The sequence below is a fragment of the Cetorhinus maximus genome, chromosome 13 (assembly GCF_964194155.1).
Source record: "Cetorhinus maximus chromosome 13, sCetMax3.hap1.1, whole genome shotgun sequence".
In the NCBI taxonomy this organism is placed as follows: Eukaryota; Metazoa; Chordata; class Chondrichthyes; order Lamniformes; family Cetorhinidae; genus Cetorhinus; species Cetorhinus maximus.
Genome location: NC_135891.1, coordinates 104,850,326 through 104,867,436, shown reverse-complemented (window position 1 = coordinate 104,867,436; position 17,111 = coordinate 104,850,326). Strand labels below are relative to the sequence as shown.

General features: G+C 43.1%; 1 protein-coding gene across 2 annotated transcripts in view; it reads left to right on the top strand.

The window, feature by feature from the left end:
* Positions 1–17,111, top strand: part of cbarpb (CACN subunit beta associated regulatory protein b) — a 195,765-nt gene that overhangs the window by 134,688 nt on the left and 43,966 nt on the right. The window contains exons 6-8 of one of the 2 annotated variants that reach the window (XM_078555945.1): positions 4,160–4,340; positions 8,609–8,761; positions 11,572–11,773. In XM_078555945.1, coding sequence (XP_078412071.1) covers positions 4,160–4,340; positions 8,609–8,761; positions 11,572–11,773 — 536 coding nt within the window. The remainder of the gene's footprint in view (positions 1–4,159; positions 4,341–8,608; positions 8,762–11,571; positions 11,774–17,111) is intronic. The other variant, XM_078555946.1, reaches the window with a different exon arrangement.

The window sequence follows — 17,111 nt, the reverse complement described above, 5'->3', positions numbered from 1 at the left end:
TTTTCAAAAGAAGGTTTTTATTTAATTGGTAATAGCTTTAGGAAACCTCATCCCGCTCGTGGATGAGGTTTCCTAAAAAATGGAAAGGCCGCTTGGCCTTTTTGCCTGCCCGCCGACCGTCAGGCCGGACGGTCAGCGTAAACTTCAACTTAATTACCTTGTTAATGGCCTTAATAGGCCTTTCAATTATCGGCGGACGCACAGCCCACTCTGGCGCGCGCCCGCCGAATGAAATATCGCGACGGTGTGAGGTGGCGTCGGGACACACGCCCGACATCGTCACGGGTCGTTTTACGCCCGGACGCTGAAGGTAAAATTTTGGCCTAGTGAGTCACTAGTCAAAAGTGACAATCTTTTTCTGGCTATTAACGGTAATTCATCGATCACCCTGTGGGAAGCAAAAATGACACCAAAAGGGAAGAAATTCCTTTGTGTGCTGTTGCTAACAACGTTATCAGGCCTGGGACAGGATTTTTGCCCTGATATAGGGTGGGAATGGAGGCAGGCAGGCGCAGAGTTGCCCAAAAGCAAAAGCTGTGCAGGTTCCCTGCTGCTGTCACGACTCCTGCGATTTTCCTGGGTGCCGGGTCGGGTGGGGAACAGATACCTGCCCTGGGTCGCTTGTTAATGCAGCTAAGGTACCAATTAAAGCCATAGATCAGAGACCGACAAGATTTTTCCAGTTGGCCTCTGCGCCCCCCACCACGGCGTCAGGAGCTTGGCAGATGCCAGGAGGCGGCCTCCCAGTGGCAGATCGGGACTCAGTGCTCCAGGACCACTTTGAGGCCCCCTCACTGGCTGCCATACCTGCACGGACATAGATGTGGCCACAGGCCACCCTGTGCAAGTGCTCCCCCTCCATAATGGACGTCCAGCAACTGTGGCCATTTCATTTCTTCAGTTTTTCGAAAAGTGCTGAGGGGGCCACCTCTAGATGGAGACATTCTCTTTCTCCTTTACCTCAAACGTTAGGCTGCAGCATCTGCAGTGTTGGAATGCCTGGCCCCTGTCTTAAACGGCCTCTTGGTTTTGTTAAATAGTGGACAGAGGCGTTTCACCTGAATGTTTTAATCAAATTGCTGAATCTCCCCCAGGGATATTGGATGGAATTTAATTTTGGTGACGGGGGGTCTCGCTCATCAGCTGGAGAACCAGCAAGAACCCCATGTCACATTCATTGGGGAAGACCCTCCAGAATTACGTGCCCATCAGGCACTTAACCGGCCCACCTCAGGCCTTCCTTGGCATTTAAGATTCTGAGGTGAAAATCCTGCCCCTCGAGAGCTGCTAGCCAATCAGAGGCCAGCAGCTCTCAATTGCCTGTCAGTGTCACCAGGAGGCGTGGCTGCTGCCGGTAATGTACCCACCAGAGGTGCAGGATTGACAAGGGACCCAGGCTACAGGTGAGTGCAGGTGGGATGGGGGAAGAGATCGCTGGCTGGGCGGGAGGGTGTTGAAAGAAACGGCAGAAGGTTGGCTTTCAACGTGGACCCCATTCCTGACGTCAGGTCCCACCATCAAGCACTGAGTGCCTTTGAATGAGGGAAGTTCCCTGCACACCCCCCCCCACCCCACACTCCCCAGGAACCTGCAAGCGAACCCGACAGAGTTTGCTCTTTGGGATCCCCCTGTGTGGCGACCCTGCCCCACCCGCCATTGGTTGAATACCAGCGGTGGCAGGATGAGACCCTTAAGTGAGCCCCTCCTGTCCCAGGCTAAATCGGGCAGGGGTGTGAAGGCAGCACAATCCCCGCTCTGCATCCTCCCATCCGATTAAATGCCCCTCTCCGCCTCCAAACTCGCTGCTAGGGGGGGGGCATTAAATTCTGCCCACCGGAACAAAATATCAGATGAAATGTGCTATTGTTGCTCATATGTTTAATGGAGAACAGAGACATCACATTTTTATAGAACTGTATATGCACTCAGGGTAAGAACGCTGTTAGATTTCTTAAGTAAGTAAAGGTTGTTACCAAGTAGTTTTGCCTTATTTACTTAGACAGTTTAGTGCTATTGAGGTTATAGTCTGATGCAGTTTTTCTAACAATTTTTGCAGTATTGGAAACCTGTGCAATCTAACAAAATACTTTTTTCAAAGCTCAGTTTTGTAACTGTCCAAATGTTTTTTTTTTCAAAAATTAATTTATCATATTCACTGTCAGTTGATTTTATGCAACCATTACAGGTAACAACTTTGAGGTTGTTGGAAAATTATGCTGTATTCTCTCTGTGAAATAATACAGCACCTTTAAAGGAACATTGGTATCATTCATGTGAAAGGATGAGGAAAGTCAACCATCTTTTATTGGTCTTCAGAGAAAATGATGAATGCTGACTAGAGTTTGGTTGCATTTCTACTAACCGCAGTCTTTACAGCCTGAACCCAATCACAGAGGAAATACTGTCATAGTTGATTCACGTAGACAACTGAAGGCTTATAGTAAAAGATTTATAAGGGGTCATTCAGTATTGCAGCTGGCAGATGTTTCTTCCAATTATATTGACATCTGCGTAATAACTGGAAGCAGACTGCATAGACTGACACCCTCTAATTCACATACAGTTCAATTTCCAACACTTAAATACACCACTGGGAACACTTAATGGAAGCTTTAGTATGGATGTAAGAGGAAATTTCTTAGGGGTAAAAGGAAGTTTATCAGACTGCAAAGATGTGTTGAGGAATGTCCATGGACTGATTTCTCTGATTTACTGTAAACAAAAAATACCTTAACGTTCGGAATTGAGGGAACAAGAACGAAGTTGCTGACGACACTAAATTGAGTGAGGCAGCAAAATATGACAAAGATTGAAGTTGTACATAGGTAGGACAGCTGGATGGGCAGATAGGCTGCAGATACTGTTCCCGTGTAAAGAATATTAAGTGTAAATATTGAGTTTATACCTGGAAGAACAGAATGCAAAAGAAAGGATGTTATATGGAACTTGTATCAAACTTTAAATGGGCTGCATTGCAAATATAGCACATTGTCAGGAACCCCAACTTCGGAAGGTTACAAAAACAGTGGAGAAGATATAGTGTAAAATCAATAGGATGTTTCTGGGGCGAGGAGGGTGTGGTTATGAACAGAGGCTTATAAAGATTGGAATATTTTTATTAAAACTCAGAAGGTTGGGTGATGGGGGTGTGGATGGGGAGGTCACCCAATAGAGAACCTCAAGATTGTGGAGGGCAAAACTATGGCAGAGGCTGTTCAATGTTGGGAAGTTCAAGGTAATTCACTTTGGATTCAAGAAAGACCAAATGGAATATTTCTAATGGGTGAAAAGCTAAAAACTGTAAAGGATCAAATGGATTTTGGTGTCCACGTTTCACTGAAAATCAGTTCATGGATACAAAAAGTAATCAAAAATGTTAAAAGATTGACAGTTGCATGATAACAAAGTAATCGCACCCTGCTTTCTGTCCATGCAGAGATCAGCACATTGCCATTAATGAATGTCAAATTTGAACAATTTGGTGTTCCAAAATTATAGCCACTGCAATTACATCATTTCACTTTTGACCGGTAATGCCAAAAGGATTGTGACTTACGTATTCCTCCTTCCAATTCTAAATCTGCTTGGGTTCCAGAGCTTCAAGAAGTAGAGCCCAAAAATGATTGTTTCTGATTTCAACAGACAGATGCTTAATGCTTCTATGTAATATTTTCTCTGTTTGCCACTTTAACAAAGCAGTAACTCATTTGAAGTAAATGGATTAACGGCACCACTAAAATAGTGACAGTGAAATACCATATGAACACGCTAAACGTTTATCTACTATTATCACCTACAGTTATTTCCAGACACATTTCACAGTGCAGTCTCAGGAATAAGGTGTTGTGTAATATCTAATTAAGGTAAAGTCCGCAATCCCACACTCCCAGCAGGAGTACCTCACTCGGCACAGGTCAGGGATAGGACTATAGCTCTGTAGCTCAACGGTCCAACCAAAACTCCCTGTCAGTGCAGTTTCCCTGGAGAGAGGACAGGAGGGTGGAATTCACCCAATTACCTTGTGCTGCTGTTTAAGCTTAAAACAATGTGATAACCAGGCTTGTCAAAAAAAAAACAAAATCACAAAAGCTACATTGGAATCCATGACTTGGGACAAAACAGAATGAAAACATTTTTTTTTATTTCGTTCTTCATTTAGGTATACTCTGACTGAAGGAGATTTTCACCATTTAAAGAATGCTCGATTAACTCATTTGCACATCTCACCACCTTCACTGAAAATAGTAACAATTCACGAGTGTGAATCAAGTGAGAACAATAGCTTGGCAATGAGTGCCCAAGCTCCATCATCATCCAAAACCAACCTTTCCATTTTCCAGGTAAGTACCTGTTACTTCTCATTTTCACCTGTTGCTAAGCAGAAAAGGTTGTGAATGGAAAATGCCCTTAAAGTCACGGCTAGCATCTTCAAAAATGCTGTAATTATTGACTTCTTTTATCTAATAAGAAGATTGCATTTGCGGACAGCCCACTAATAAGTTGGTGCTCAGTAGCTGACCCAGCAGCATGTTGGACTCCCATGATTCTAGCACATTTGAGTTGTAACCTTATCCGCCATTCAGGTTTGTGTGTTCTCAGAAGTGGTGGGGGGGGGTGGGATGGGCAGAGAACTGTCGATAAGTTTCCCCCAAGCAGAATTGCACTTGTGTAAGTATTGTATAGGGTGATGAATTATTGCTGAGGGGTGCGGGGGCAGCACTGACGATAAATAACTACCTTTGTGAGGCATTGCTGGTTGTGGACAAATATACTGGAGCAACGAGGACACTTGAACCAGACTGAAACTCAAGGAAATCTGTTGATGCTACCAAAGTCCTCTTGACGTTTAGGTCGCTAGGTATGCTGTGTCATTGCCAATCAGAGGAGGTTTTCGTTTACAAACTGGGCGTGCTGGTGTTCACTTTGTTTTCACCAGGTCAGCAGAAATAACAGCGGAAAATAGGAAGGTGAAAAGATGGGCCTGAAGTGGCTTGGCAGCACAATAACCCAGCGCTGGCAATGGGTGCACTCCATGTACAATAGATCTTGTGTCATGGAGCAGCCTCCATCTGTTTCGGTGAAATGTCAGGATTTAGGAAGCTACAAAGGAGAAATTTAAGAGGATAATTTGAAGCGTGTAAAGAGTCTTTACAACCATAACTATAAAGTAAGAAAAAGAAGGCTGAATACCATACATTTGAAATAGTTTGCTTATTACCTTTCACTTAATAATGTATATTTGAACATTTGGTTGTTAAAATATGTTCAGGAAATAAAGAAACATAAGCAAAGCAATATAATAACTGTAACAAGGCACATTTATGTGATGTCCCAAGGCACCTTACATTGAAATAGTTTCAGCGATGAACAGACACCAAGCCAAGAGAAAGATTTTGGAAGGCTATGGTAAAACATGGGTTTTGAGGAGACTTTTAAAGGAACACAGAGAAACAGGGAGGCAAAGGGTTGTCATAGAACCATATGGTACAGGGCCAAAGGAGGCTATTCGGCCCATCATGCCTGTGCTGGCCCTTTGGCAGAGTTATTCAACTAGTCCCACTCCCCCCTTGAGGGATTTTCAGCAAATGGGGCAAAGCTACTTAGAGCATTGCCACCAAGGGTGGGGGTCAAATTATTGTCGCCAGCACCAGTGGTTGAAAGGCATTTTTTTCTCCCCTATTTATGCAGAGTTATTAACCCAATTAACACAATTTGGTGTATGTCTGTATTTAAATAGCAAGAGAGAACTATCATACAAACTTGCTAAGTGTCCATCTGCTAATATCTTAAAATGATAATTTCTAGGCTGTGGATTATTCCAAGGTGTTGAGAGTTTCGGATTCAGATTCAGATTCATTTTTGGCATCGCTTGATTTACATTTCAAGCAGGTACAACGGAAACATCCAAAATATTTCAAACTTAAATTCAGAATCACACAATTGTTACAGTGCAGAAAGGAGGCCATTCGGCCCATCATGTCTGCACTGGCTCTCTGAGTATTTTAACTTAGTGCCAATCTCCTGCCTTTGCCCCATAACACTGCACGTTGTTTCTATTTAAATAATCATCCAATACCCTCTTGAGTGCCTCAATCAAACTTGCCTCCACCACACTTCCAGGTAGTGCATTCCAAACCCTAACTACTCGCTGTGTGAAAAAGTCTTTTCCCACCTTGCATTTGCTTCTTTTGCAGAACACTTTAACACTGTGCCCTCTGGCACTGAAATTATAACAGGAATTAAGCTACGTACGAAATGCAATCTAAACAGAGATAAAAGAGTACAACACAACCAAAGTGTGCATATATATAAAAGCAGACTACTGTGGATGCTGGAAATCTGGCATAAAAACAGAAAATGCTGGAAAAACTCAGCAGGCCTGGCAGCATCTGTGGAGAAAGAAACTGAGTTCGCATTTCGAGTCCATAGGACTCTTCTTCAGAGCTAAAGAGAAGTAGAAATTCTCTGTACTTATAATGGGTTCAGGCCCAAGAGGGTCACATATAGAATGAATTGTAGCCAATAAATTAAAGCAATAAATAAGGTAAGGGACCACCAACTTAACGTATTTAATATACTAATTTCACGGAAGAGTGCCATATTAACTATGTTGTGTGTGAGAATGATTCTGACAAGATTTCATTAAGTTTAAATGAATGCTATCTTGGACTGCTACAAGGCATGATTAAGTGGGAAGTCAAGGCAATTGAAATAAATAGCCCTTCATTTATGTTTGGAACTGGTTGTAAGTGTTAATATTACAACTGTTTTGTAGTAGGACATTCCAGGTTCTGTACTCATGGGCAGCTGAAGTTCTGGATCCAGAGTAATTTTGGATGCATTCTTCATATAATTTATTTCTATCAAGTGTTTTCTCGTGCCATCCAACATCGTAGTCACGGGGAGGAAAGGAATTCTCCTTCACTGAGGTGCGACTTTAAATTATTCCCTTCTCAATGAAACATCAGTACTCTGGTGCAGGATGTTGTTGGAAATAGATGGAAGCTGCCTAATGAATATTCATTTGATGGCATAAATGCACAAATAAATTCAGTTTCTGAAAGACATGGTGCATCAACAATGCCCTTAATGAACTGCTGAAGAATTAAATTCAACCTATTGTCTTTGGGGGAGTAATTTTAACCATCACTGACATTTATTAGTTATTTTCTGCAGGTTTCTTCTTATTCCCATCTGATGCCTTTGGCTACCTGTCAATTTGCAGACATCTAAAACTCAAATATGATTTTATTATGACTGGTGAACAAAAAAATATTGGATGCAACCAGGAAAGTATAGAAATGTGTTCGTGGAAGCAGTGCCAGACAGACTTATATGGATTTCCCAGGAGCAGTCAGTGCCATGGACTGTCACACACACACAGCCCATGCAGCGTTCTTCATTGATATCAATGAAAAACAATGTTCAGGCCACGCTGATAGCAGCCTGTGATGCTGACTGCACCCAGAAAATCAATGCAAGCCTACAAAGTAGTGTGACTTGAACAAATTTCTGCTTTGAGGAATGTTACTAGATTTTGCGCGAGTATTATGTAAACCAATGTACAACCCAATAATTAATAACCGATAGCTAATAATCTAATAGCGTTGTGTTAAAATTTTAACATACTTACGTCATGATTCTGTGGTTAATATGATGTAGTCAAATTTTGTATCATATTTGTTATTACGTTGCTAATTTTCATTATATGTTGTTTTAATATGGATGTCTTACACATTTAATGTAATCCAGCACACTTAAGACAGAATAGCATCGTGCACCTAAAACCATACAATTTTTGTCCAGGAAGCCTTATGTTTAATGATTTAACACAAGCTTGTATTGGTGAAATGTGTTTGCCTTAAAATCATTCACAGAAAAATCACCTTTATTTCAACAAAAGTAATTGCTAGAGATCTGAATTTGACTGTTATATTTGCAAATCAGAGCTGTATTTTTTTCATCTCAAAGAGGTTAAGTCTTGACTGTCGTCATCAGTAATGTAAATATGAGGCTCTCTGGTAGCTTCATGCTAAGAGAATTGGACTCCGCTTGGAGATCCCAGTCTTGAGAGACATGCACACTCCAGGTTCTCGCAGAAGGGTAAGTTTGCCAATTTTAGATGGCTCACCCAGAGGAGAGAGGGAGGACTGGCTCCATCGATCAAATAACTTAGTTACAAAGCAGCATCGACAGTGACCACGGCGGGGGTGCCCTGTTGTAACTGAGGGGACAGTTCAGGTTCCAGGGAAAGGGAGCTACATAGAAAAGCAAAAAAAAAACACATAAAATACATCCCAAACTGCAACCTATTACGCAATACAAAATGTTGTTACTGAAACATGCTGACTCACGGTGTTGAAAGAAAATCTGGTTCCATATAAACTGTGGCCACCACCTTTAAATCCACTGACAATAACACACGGAATCATAACATGTTGTTTTCTGTGTGTGTCAGCATCCTGTTTAATTTTTCCACTCCACGAAGACTGCTCAATCACTAGAGAAGTAGAGATTAAGACTATTTAAACTCATCCTCGTTAGATCTATTTTTGTGAGCTAACTGTTTCTTATTGTGAATTTAGCTTATTTCTAATTTTGTTTGCAGTCTATCATAAATCCACTGCCACAAACAGCTCTGACAAGCCACTCAGTTAACCCCAGCTCAGCCTTGCCTGGGGATACATTCAATTCATCAGTTAATGCTACCTTTGTTGAAGCAAATGTTCCTACACCTGCTGATTCTGGAGAAAGTAGTGTGGTAAGTAAAATTACATAGAATTAAATAGAATCTACAGCACAGAAATAGGTCATTTGGCCCAACTGGTCTATGCCAGTGTTTATACTCCACACGGGCTGTCTCACACATTAATTACCACTTCCCAAACCTGCCCCTGTATCCCTCTATCCCCTTCTCCCTCATATATGCATCAAGCCTCTCCTTAAATCCATCAGTGCTATCTGCTTCAACCACTCCATGTAGCAGTGAATTCCACATTCTCATCATTCCTAATTTCTTTGTTTGATCTGCTAGTGCCTATTTCATATTTATATCACATTGTTCCGGACTTATCCCACAAGTAGAAACAGTTTCTTCACATCTACCCTCTCAAACGCTTCCTAACTTTAAAAACCTCTATCAGGCCTCCTCTTTTCCACAGAAAAGAGCCCCAGCCTGCTCAATCTTTTCTGATAATTGCGTCCTCTCAGTTCTGGTCACACTTTGTCCAGAGCTTTTTTCTCCAGAGCTTTAATCGCCGTTTTGTGTATCAAGACCAGAACTACACACACTACTCTAAGTACCACAAAATGCAATGCTGAAACTCACCAAGGTTTCTTCAACAGCACCCACTAAACCTCAAACCACTGCTAATTAAAAGGCCCAGGGCAAACAGGCACATGGAAACATCACCACCTCCGGGTTCCTCTCCAAGTCACACATCATCCTGACTTAGAAATGTATTGCTGTTCCTTCAGTATTGCTGTGTCAAAATCCTGGAATTTCCTATCTAACAGTGCTGTGGGAATACCCACACCCCGGCAGTTCAATAAGGCAGCTCACCACAAGCTTCTCAAGGACAATTAGGGATGGGCAATAAATGCTGGCCCATATCCTGTGAGCAAACAAAAAAATTGTGCGGTCTCACCAAGGTTCTATATAAGTTTAACATTACCATCCTGCTTTCATATTCTCTTCCAACTTGGCTTGTATTTCGTTGAGTTTAGAAAGGTTTAAGGGTGGATCCAGTTGGGCTTTTTAAAATGATCCAAAGATCAGTGGAGTAGATGCTACTTCCTCTGGTGGGGTTTCCAGAATAAGAGAACACAAACTTCAAATTAGTGCCAGGCCTTTCAGGACTGAAATCAGGGAAGGTTAGAGGAAATCTGGAATTCTCTTCCCCCAAATGACTGTGGGTGCTGGGTCAATTGAAATGTTCAAGACTAAGTTTGACGGATTTCATTTGGTGAGGATACCGATGGATATGGATCAAAGGCAGGTAAATGGAATTGAGGTACAGATCAGCCATGATCAAATTCAAAGTTGCTACAGACTTGAGGGACTAAATGGCCTACTCTTCCTATGCTCCTAGAAATGAATGCCAGTATTTTCTCCGGCCTTCTCAACTTATATTGCTACCTTAGTGATGTTTGTATCTGTACTTTCAGATCTCTTTGCTTTTCTACCCAGTTTAGTTTCATTCTTGGCAAGGAATAAGTTGCCTCCTTATTCCATCTACTTAAACCACCTCACATTTTTCTCTATTGGCTTCATTAGCCGTTTATCTGCCAACTCTGAAAGCCTATTATGTCTTCCTGTATTTTGGTACAGTCCTCCACATTATTACTTACACGTCCAATTCAGTATAATCTACAAATTTCAGCACCATAACTCCAAATTCAGAGTGCAAATCATTTATATAAACATAGTGAACAACAGTGGCCCCAATATAGATAACTCTGGGACAGCACTTACCACTTCCTATCAGAATGTGAAACTTTCCTTAACACCTCAGCTGTTCTGTTTTGTGACCATCTTTTAATCCAGTCTGCTTTCTGACCCTGACTCTGCACACCCTGACTACTCTACCAAGTCTCATATGTAACACCTTGTCAAAGCCTTTCTAAAAGTCCATGTATACTGCATCCAGTGCAATGCCTTTGTCTTCTCTTTGTCTTATTTCTTCAAAGAATTCATTAAGGTTGGTTATATATGACCCTTCCTTTTATCCCCAGTCTACCTTTTATTATATTTTCCATCTCTAGATGTTTCCCTATTTGATTTTTTAATGAGAATTCTCGAATCTTTCCTATCATTGACATTAAGCTAACTGGTCTATATTTCCCTGGGTTAGTTCCATCTCTCTTTTTGAAAGTGGAAATTGTATTTTCTGGTTGCCAGCCCTCTGGCCCTATTCCTTTCTCTGTGGTTTTTATATGGTAGTACCTCTGCTCAATCCTCCCTAATATCTTTGAGAATTTCCAGATGCACTCCACCTGGACCCTGGGTTTTGTCCAGTCTGTCTAGTATGGCCTTTCTATCTTAACTGTTGGACTAATCCTTTTGAATTCTTCTACTGTTACTATTTCCTCTTCAGTGAGAACTAAGGCAAAGTTTCTATTCTGTATCCTTGCCATTTCAACGCCATCTCATGTGAGTTTATCTTGCTCATTCCATAATGGCTCTATCCTTTGTTACTTACATGCCTAAAGAATACTTTACTGTTTCTTTTTATATTTCTTTGATACTTTCCATTGTATGGAAAACAAGAAAATACTTTTTGTTTGCAAGCACTTGAAAAGTTTACTGTGTAAGCAAAAGACTGGCAGCATAACGTCAGCCTGTTCCATTGGTTTCAAGCATTTCCTTTCTCCAGACTTGCTTGAAATAAAAGAAGGAAGGTATAAATAGGTTGAAGTGTCAACAGCCTTGATTCCAAACATAGACTTGCTCTGTGCTCGTTTGTTCAATGCTTCAGCATCTCTCTTTTGCCTGAAGCTACCAGAGGGCAAACTGTCAGAGCGAATTCACAAAAATATCGTCAACGGTTTCTGTATTTTTTTTTTTGCCAGGTTGAAAGTCTAGCCGGCAGCGCCAAAGGCGGCGGCAGCAGCAGTGCCATCGAGGCAGCGACGACTCCCAGCCAGAGCACAGTGCTCCAGTTCTTCAGCAAGCTGCGGAGACATGCCAGCCTAGAATCAGCCAGCCCCTACTTCAAGATCAAAAAGTGGAAGTTCGAAACAAACCAGAGAGCATTGAGCCTTGATACGCGAGGTAAGATCATTGTAGAACCAGCAGTTAGCGTGAATCCAACATTATGTGATAGTTGCAGACCCGGCAGCCTGTCAAAGCTTGCTTTAACAAAAAGAGGTGGGTGTTGATATTCTATTTATCATTAAAAACTGTTACAATTCTTGAAATCAGTCCCATAGCAGTCAACCTGTAAATACTGTGCACTTTTATTGTGTCTTATATATTTGTTCCACTATAGAAATAATTTGTAAGTTCTACAGGAGTTTTAAGTGTGTGGCAGTGCAGTTCCTCTGCTTCCTGCTGCATTTATTATTTTAAAGAATACTTGGATCAGATTAGATTCATGGGCCCAGTTGTACAGTCCGATGTCACAGAGTGGAGCACCGCTCGGCTAACCGTTATTCTCTCTCATTTATCCTCTTCAGCACAAACTGACCAACAGCTTTCTTACAGGGTAAATCTGTGCAAATGTGTGGCAACTTCAGCAACACATTGTTCTTATTAGCTTATCTCTTGGACACACAAACTGCAGGGAGTACTAACCAATTCCAGTTATTGTCATGTTAAGGCAGGTAATGGCTTTAATGGAATGGTTGGGTTGTCTTATGAGGAAAGGCTGGACAGGTTAGGCATGAATCCACTGGAATTTAGAAGAGTAAGAAGCGACTTAATTGAAATGTTTAAGGTCCTGAGGGGTCTTGACAGGGTGGGTGTGGAGAGGATGTTTCCTCTTGTGGGAGAATCTAGAACTAGGGGTCACTGTTTAAAAATAAGGAGTCACTCATTTAAGACAGAGATGAGAAATTTTCTCTCTCAGAGGGTCATGAGTCTTTGGAACTCTCTTCCTCAAAAGGCGGTGGAAGCAGAGTCTTTGAATATTTTTAAGGCAGAGCTAGATAGATTCTTGATAAACAAGGGGGTGAAAGGTTATCGGGGTAGCAGGAATGTGGCGTTGATGTTACATTCAGATCAGCCATGATCTTATTGAATGGCGGAGCGGGGTTGAGGGGCCAAGCAGCCCACTCCTGCTCCTAATTCAGATGTTCGTATGTTATAGCACCTTGTGGAATCAAAGCTTCAAAGACTCTCCTCCATTCAATTCCCTGGGCCCAGTTGTACAGTCCGATGTCACAGAGTGGAGCACCGCTCAGCTAACCGTTATTCTCTCTCATTTATACTCTTCAGTACAAACTGACCAACAGCTTTCTTACAGGATAAATCTGTGCAAGTTCTGCAGTGACTACTTTAGAGATAAATCTGCAGCGATCACTACTGAAGCAAAGTGTCAGAGTCAGAGGGCGGAATTTTCCGTGCCCACTGGCATCAGATGTCATGGTGGGCACGAGTGGACAATATGGCGGGAAGGCCAAAAACCGGTTGCACGCCGTCAATTTCACACCGATTCTCCCTCCTCCCCCCCACCCGCCCGCACAGGTAGCGCTGAGCACTTCCAGGTACGCGTCACCGTGGGAAAGCCTTAATTGGCCCGCCCATGTAAAATGGCGGCGTGCAGCTGATCATAGGCAATGATTGGCTGCCCACCCGCGCCTGTTCCCACCCAGCCCGCCCGACGGGGGGAAATTTCTCCCCATGGATGTAATTGGAAAGCTGGCAAAGTGCTTTGCTTTCCAGTTCCCCAAACCTGTTTAATAATTGTCCCATTTATTCAGTGAACAGAATTTTCCAGTCCTACCTAAGAAATAATACTTTTCATAGCCCCACCAGTATCAACTTGGGTCAATTGGTAGCACACTTACCTCTGTAATAGATGGGGTTGTGAGTTAAAGTCCCAATAGACTTTAGCAGATAATACAGGCATTACTGAATGAGGGCCGCATTGGCTTAGCTGCATCTTTCAGATCAGATGTCAAATCGTGACCCCATTTGCCAGTTCATTTGTTTTTTATTTGTACATGAGGATGCGAGTGTCACTGGCAAGGCCAACAATTATTGCCCATCCTTAATTGCCCTTGAGAAGGTAGTGCTGAGCAGTCCTCTTGAACCACAGCAGTGTACGTGGTTTAGGTACATTCACAGTGTGGTTAGTTAGCGAGTTCCAGGATTTTAATCCAGTGATGATAAAGGATCAGTGAAGTTAGGACGGTGCAAGACCTGGTGGGGAACTTGCAGGTGGTGGTGTTCCCATGTGCCTGCTGCCCTTGTCCTTCTGTTTCGGTTTGAAAGGGGTTGGCAGAGAAGCCCCTTGACAGTATTCCAGGAAGAACTGAGAGTGATGGCCAATGTCCAGGCCAATGGCCCCCTCTCATCCGATGCCTTCAAAAAATATGATCTGATCATTAATTCACTTGATGTTTATGGTACGTTGCTGTGCATTAATTGGCTGCTGCATTTGTAACTCCCTTTGGGACATTCTGCTGACATGATAATGAGCCAAGTGTAATTAAGCTCTTTATCTCTTATTTTTATTCTATATATTTCTACAGGCTCTGCAGCTCTGATACATTTTTAGAAATTTACAATAAGTTATGGGTTTTACAAACTGTGGTCTGAATTTTACAATTTGGCGTGTTAATGAGCTCAATTGCCTGTTAATGGTGTTTTTCAAATTGGCAGGTGGACTGCCAATTTCAGCCCCCCCCCTGCCTGCCTACTGTATTATGGGGACCAGGTTGAGGGTGGGCAAGAAAGCAGTATTCTATCCAGCCGTCATGTTTTATGTCTCCCCCCCCCCAACCCCACCAAATACACACCTGGTGGGGAGCCGTAAAGTCCACCCAGTAGCTCAGATATAAGCTAAGAAAATCATGACGTGCTGAACAACAATGTAGCCCCTAGCTTAGAAGAAAATGTATCATTAAAAACTATTCATCAAACATCTTGTGATCTTGCAGGCATTAAGTGTGCTCGGTGATTGATATTGTTAATTGTATATTCATTGTATGCAAACGGGGGGCATTAACTAGAGTCCTCATCAATAGATGCAGCCTAAAACTGTGATTGTTGGGGGTTAGGAGGTGTATGTTTGTAATGTGTAACTCCGTAATTAAATGTATGAGTGTATAAAGATTGGCTCCAGTTCTATACTTCACCAACTGGCTTTCTGGAATAGTTATTGCCATATCAGGAGAAATGACAGTACTGTCAGGAAACACAGTGTCGATTTTGCAGATACAGTGGGACACTGGTAATACGCTCGATTAGTCTGGTGGGCACTGGAGAAAAGAGACAAATAAAACATACTTTTAAACCTGTCTTCCTGACATCAGAAAAGAAAATCAAATTCATTGAGAAAAATATTGAACAATTTTAAATCCTCATGGCCTGCAAAGGGAAACTATTAATATTCATAGTATACCAGTGGAAGCTGTTTAATTTGCAAACATCATGTAACAACGAGAGCAATAATTGGAGATCAACCCTACTAGAATATCGTTCAAACATCCAAGTACAATCTAATTTGTAATGTAAAATCATAATTTAATCACCTTGCACCTTCTTTGTATAATTTGGCCTGATGTACTCAACACAGTTATCTGCTAATGTAATTTTTTTCATGAATGTTGGTAGAAGGTCTTCTTGTTTGACTTATTTTCCCATCTATTCTTGCCCTGCCAAACTTTTCAAATGTTTTGTTTATAATGCTATTTTTCAGTGACTTGATGGACAATAAGTGACTCTCCTTTGGGTACATTTAAAAACTAACTTATTGAATCAGTGTGGGTCATTTTAAGATAAAAGCAAAATACTGCAGATGCTGGAAATCTGAAATAAGAACAGAAAATGCTGGAAAAACTCAGCAGGTCTGGCAGCATGGGGCAGAATTTTACATTTGACGTGGGGGTGGTGGGCACGGGCCCCACACGTCTGTGCATAAAATGATGCGTGGTGGTTCCGGGCGAGCGTCCCGACATCACCACGCGTCATCGCGATATTTCGCTGAACGGGTGCACGATGAGGTCCGACGCGCGTCCGCCATTAATTAACGGGCCACTTAAGGCCCTTTAGTCTTCAATCGATGCCAATTTTTCGGCGCCTGTGCGATCCTTGGGTTGGCGCACGGGTGCAACGGGCAGGTGGGTAGGAGCACTTCAGAACGCATCCCAGCTGCTTTTTCTGGACTCTTAACCTTCAAGTGATCACTCAGCAGAGAGGAATCTTTATCGGGCCTGTAGCTTTCAGGAAGCCTTCCCTTAGCCTGGGAATGGGAGCTGAACTGTCCACCGGAGGCAGCTCCTCTGAGGATGAAAGGAGGGCTAGAAGGGGGAGGAGGCCAGGAATGCACATTCAGCCTCCAGAGGAGCCACCTTTGGGAGGACAGGCGCAGGCACAAGGGGCGCAGGACCAAGAGGTAGTCCAAGGTGGAAAGGGCCACAGAAGATGCCACTATCCTGCTGCCAGGGTATACAGGCAGCAAAACAGCTACCTCAATATGTCTGAGGTGCAGTGCCGAAGGAGGCTCCGACTGTCAAGGGAGACAGTCAACTATATCCGTCAGATGACTGGGCCTGAGATCCAGGGTGCCATTGACTGTACACATGTGGCCATCAAGGCGCCAGCAGGTGAGCCCAGTGCCTTTGTCAACAGGAAGGGCTTCCACTCCATGAACATGCAGATAGTGTGTGACCACAGGATGCTGATTCTACAAGTTTGTGCAAGGTACCCAGGCAGCTCCCACGACGCCTACATTCTCAGACACTCCCAGGTGCCGGGGCTCTTCAGTGCTCCAGCCCATCTGGATGGATGGCTGCTGGGTGACAAGGGCTATCCCCTCAGAAGGTGGTTCATGACGCCTCTCTGCCATCCATGAACAGAAGCTGAGCAGCGATACAATAAGAGCCACATCTCCACAAGGGCTGTGGTGGAGAGAACCATCGGTCTTCTCAAGATGCGCTTCTGATACCTGGACCGCTCAGGGGGCGCACTCCAGTACCCCCTGGATCGTGTCTTGGTGATAGTGGTTACATCCTGCACTCTCCACAATCTTGCGCTGGAAAGGGGGGATGCTGTGGACGATGAAGACGTTGATGCAGTGTCTGCGGCTGCACACGATGAGTTCAGCAGTGAGTCTGAGGATGAGCACGCACAGGGAAATGCTGAGGGGGTAGACGCTGACCCGGGACTACCCCAGGGAGGCAGGGACACCCGGGATGCTTTAATCCAACAAACCTTCAGCTTGCACAACACAGATGGATCATCAGGACAAGCCTGGGCTGGCGCCTCGACACTCGACACCTCAGTGCAAAATCTGACAGGTCATCAGCACTAACTAAGGGCCTTGTACATAAAGCTGAATCTCCAAATAAACACTCATGACACTTTTCTTAAACATACACATGGAGAAACGAGCCCCCCTCAGCCACAGTCACACATCTGGCATTTAATGTGTGATTCAGAAGTT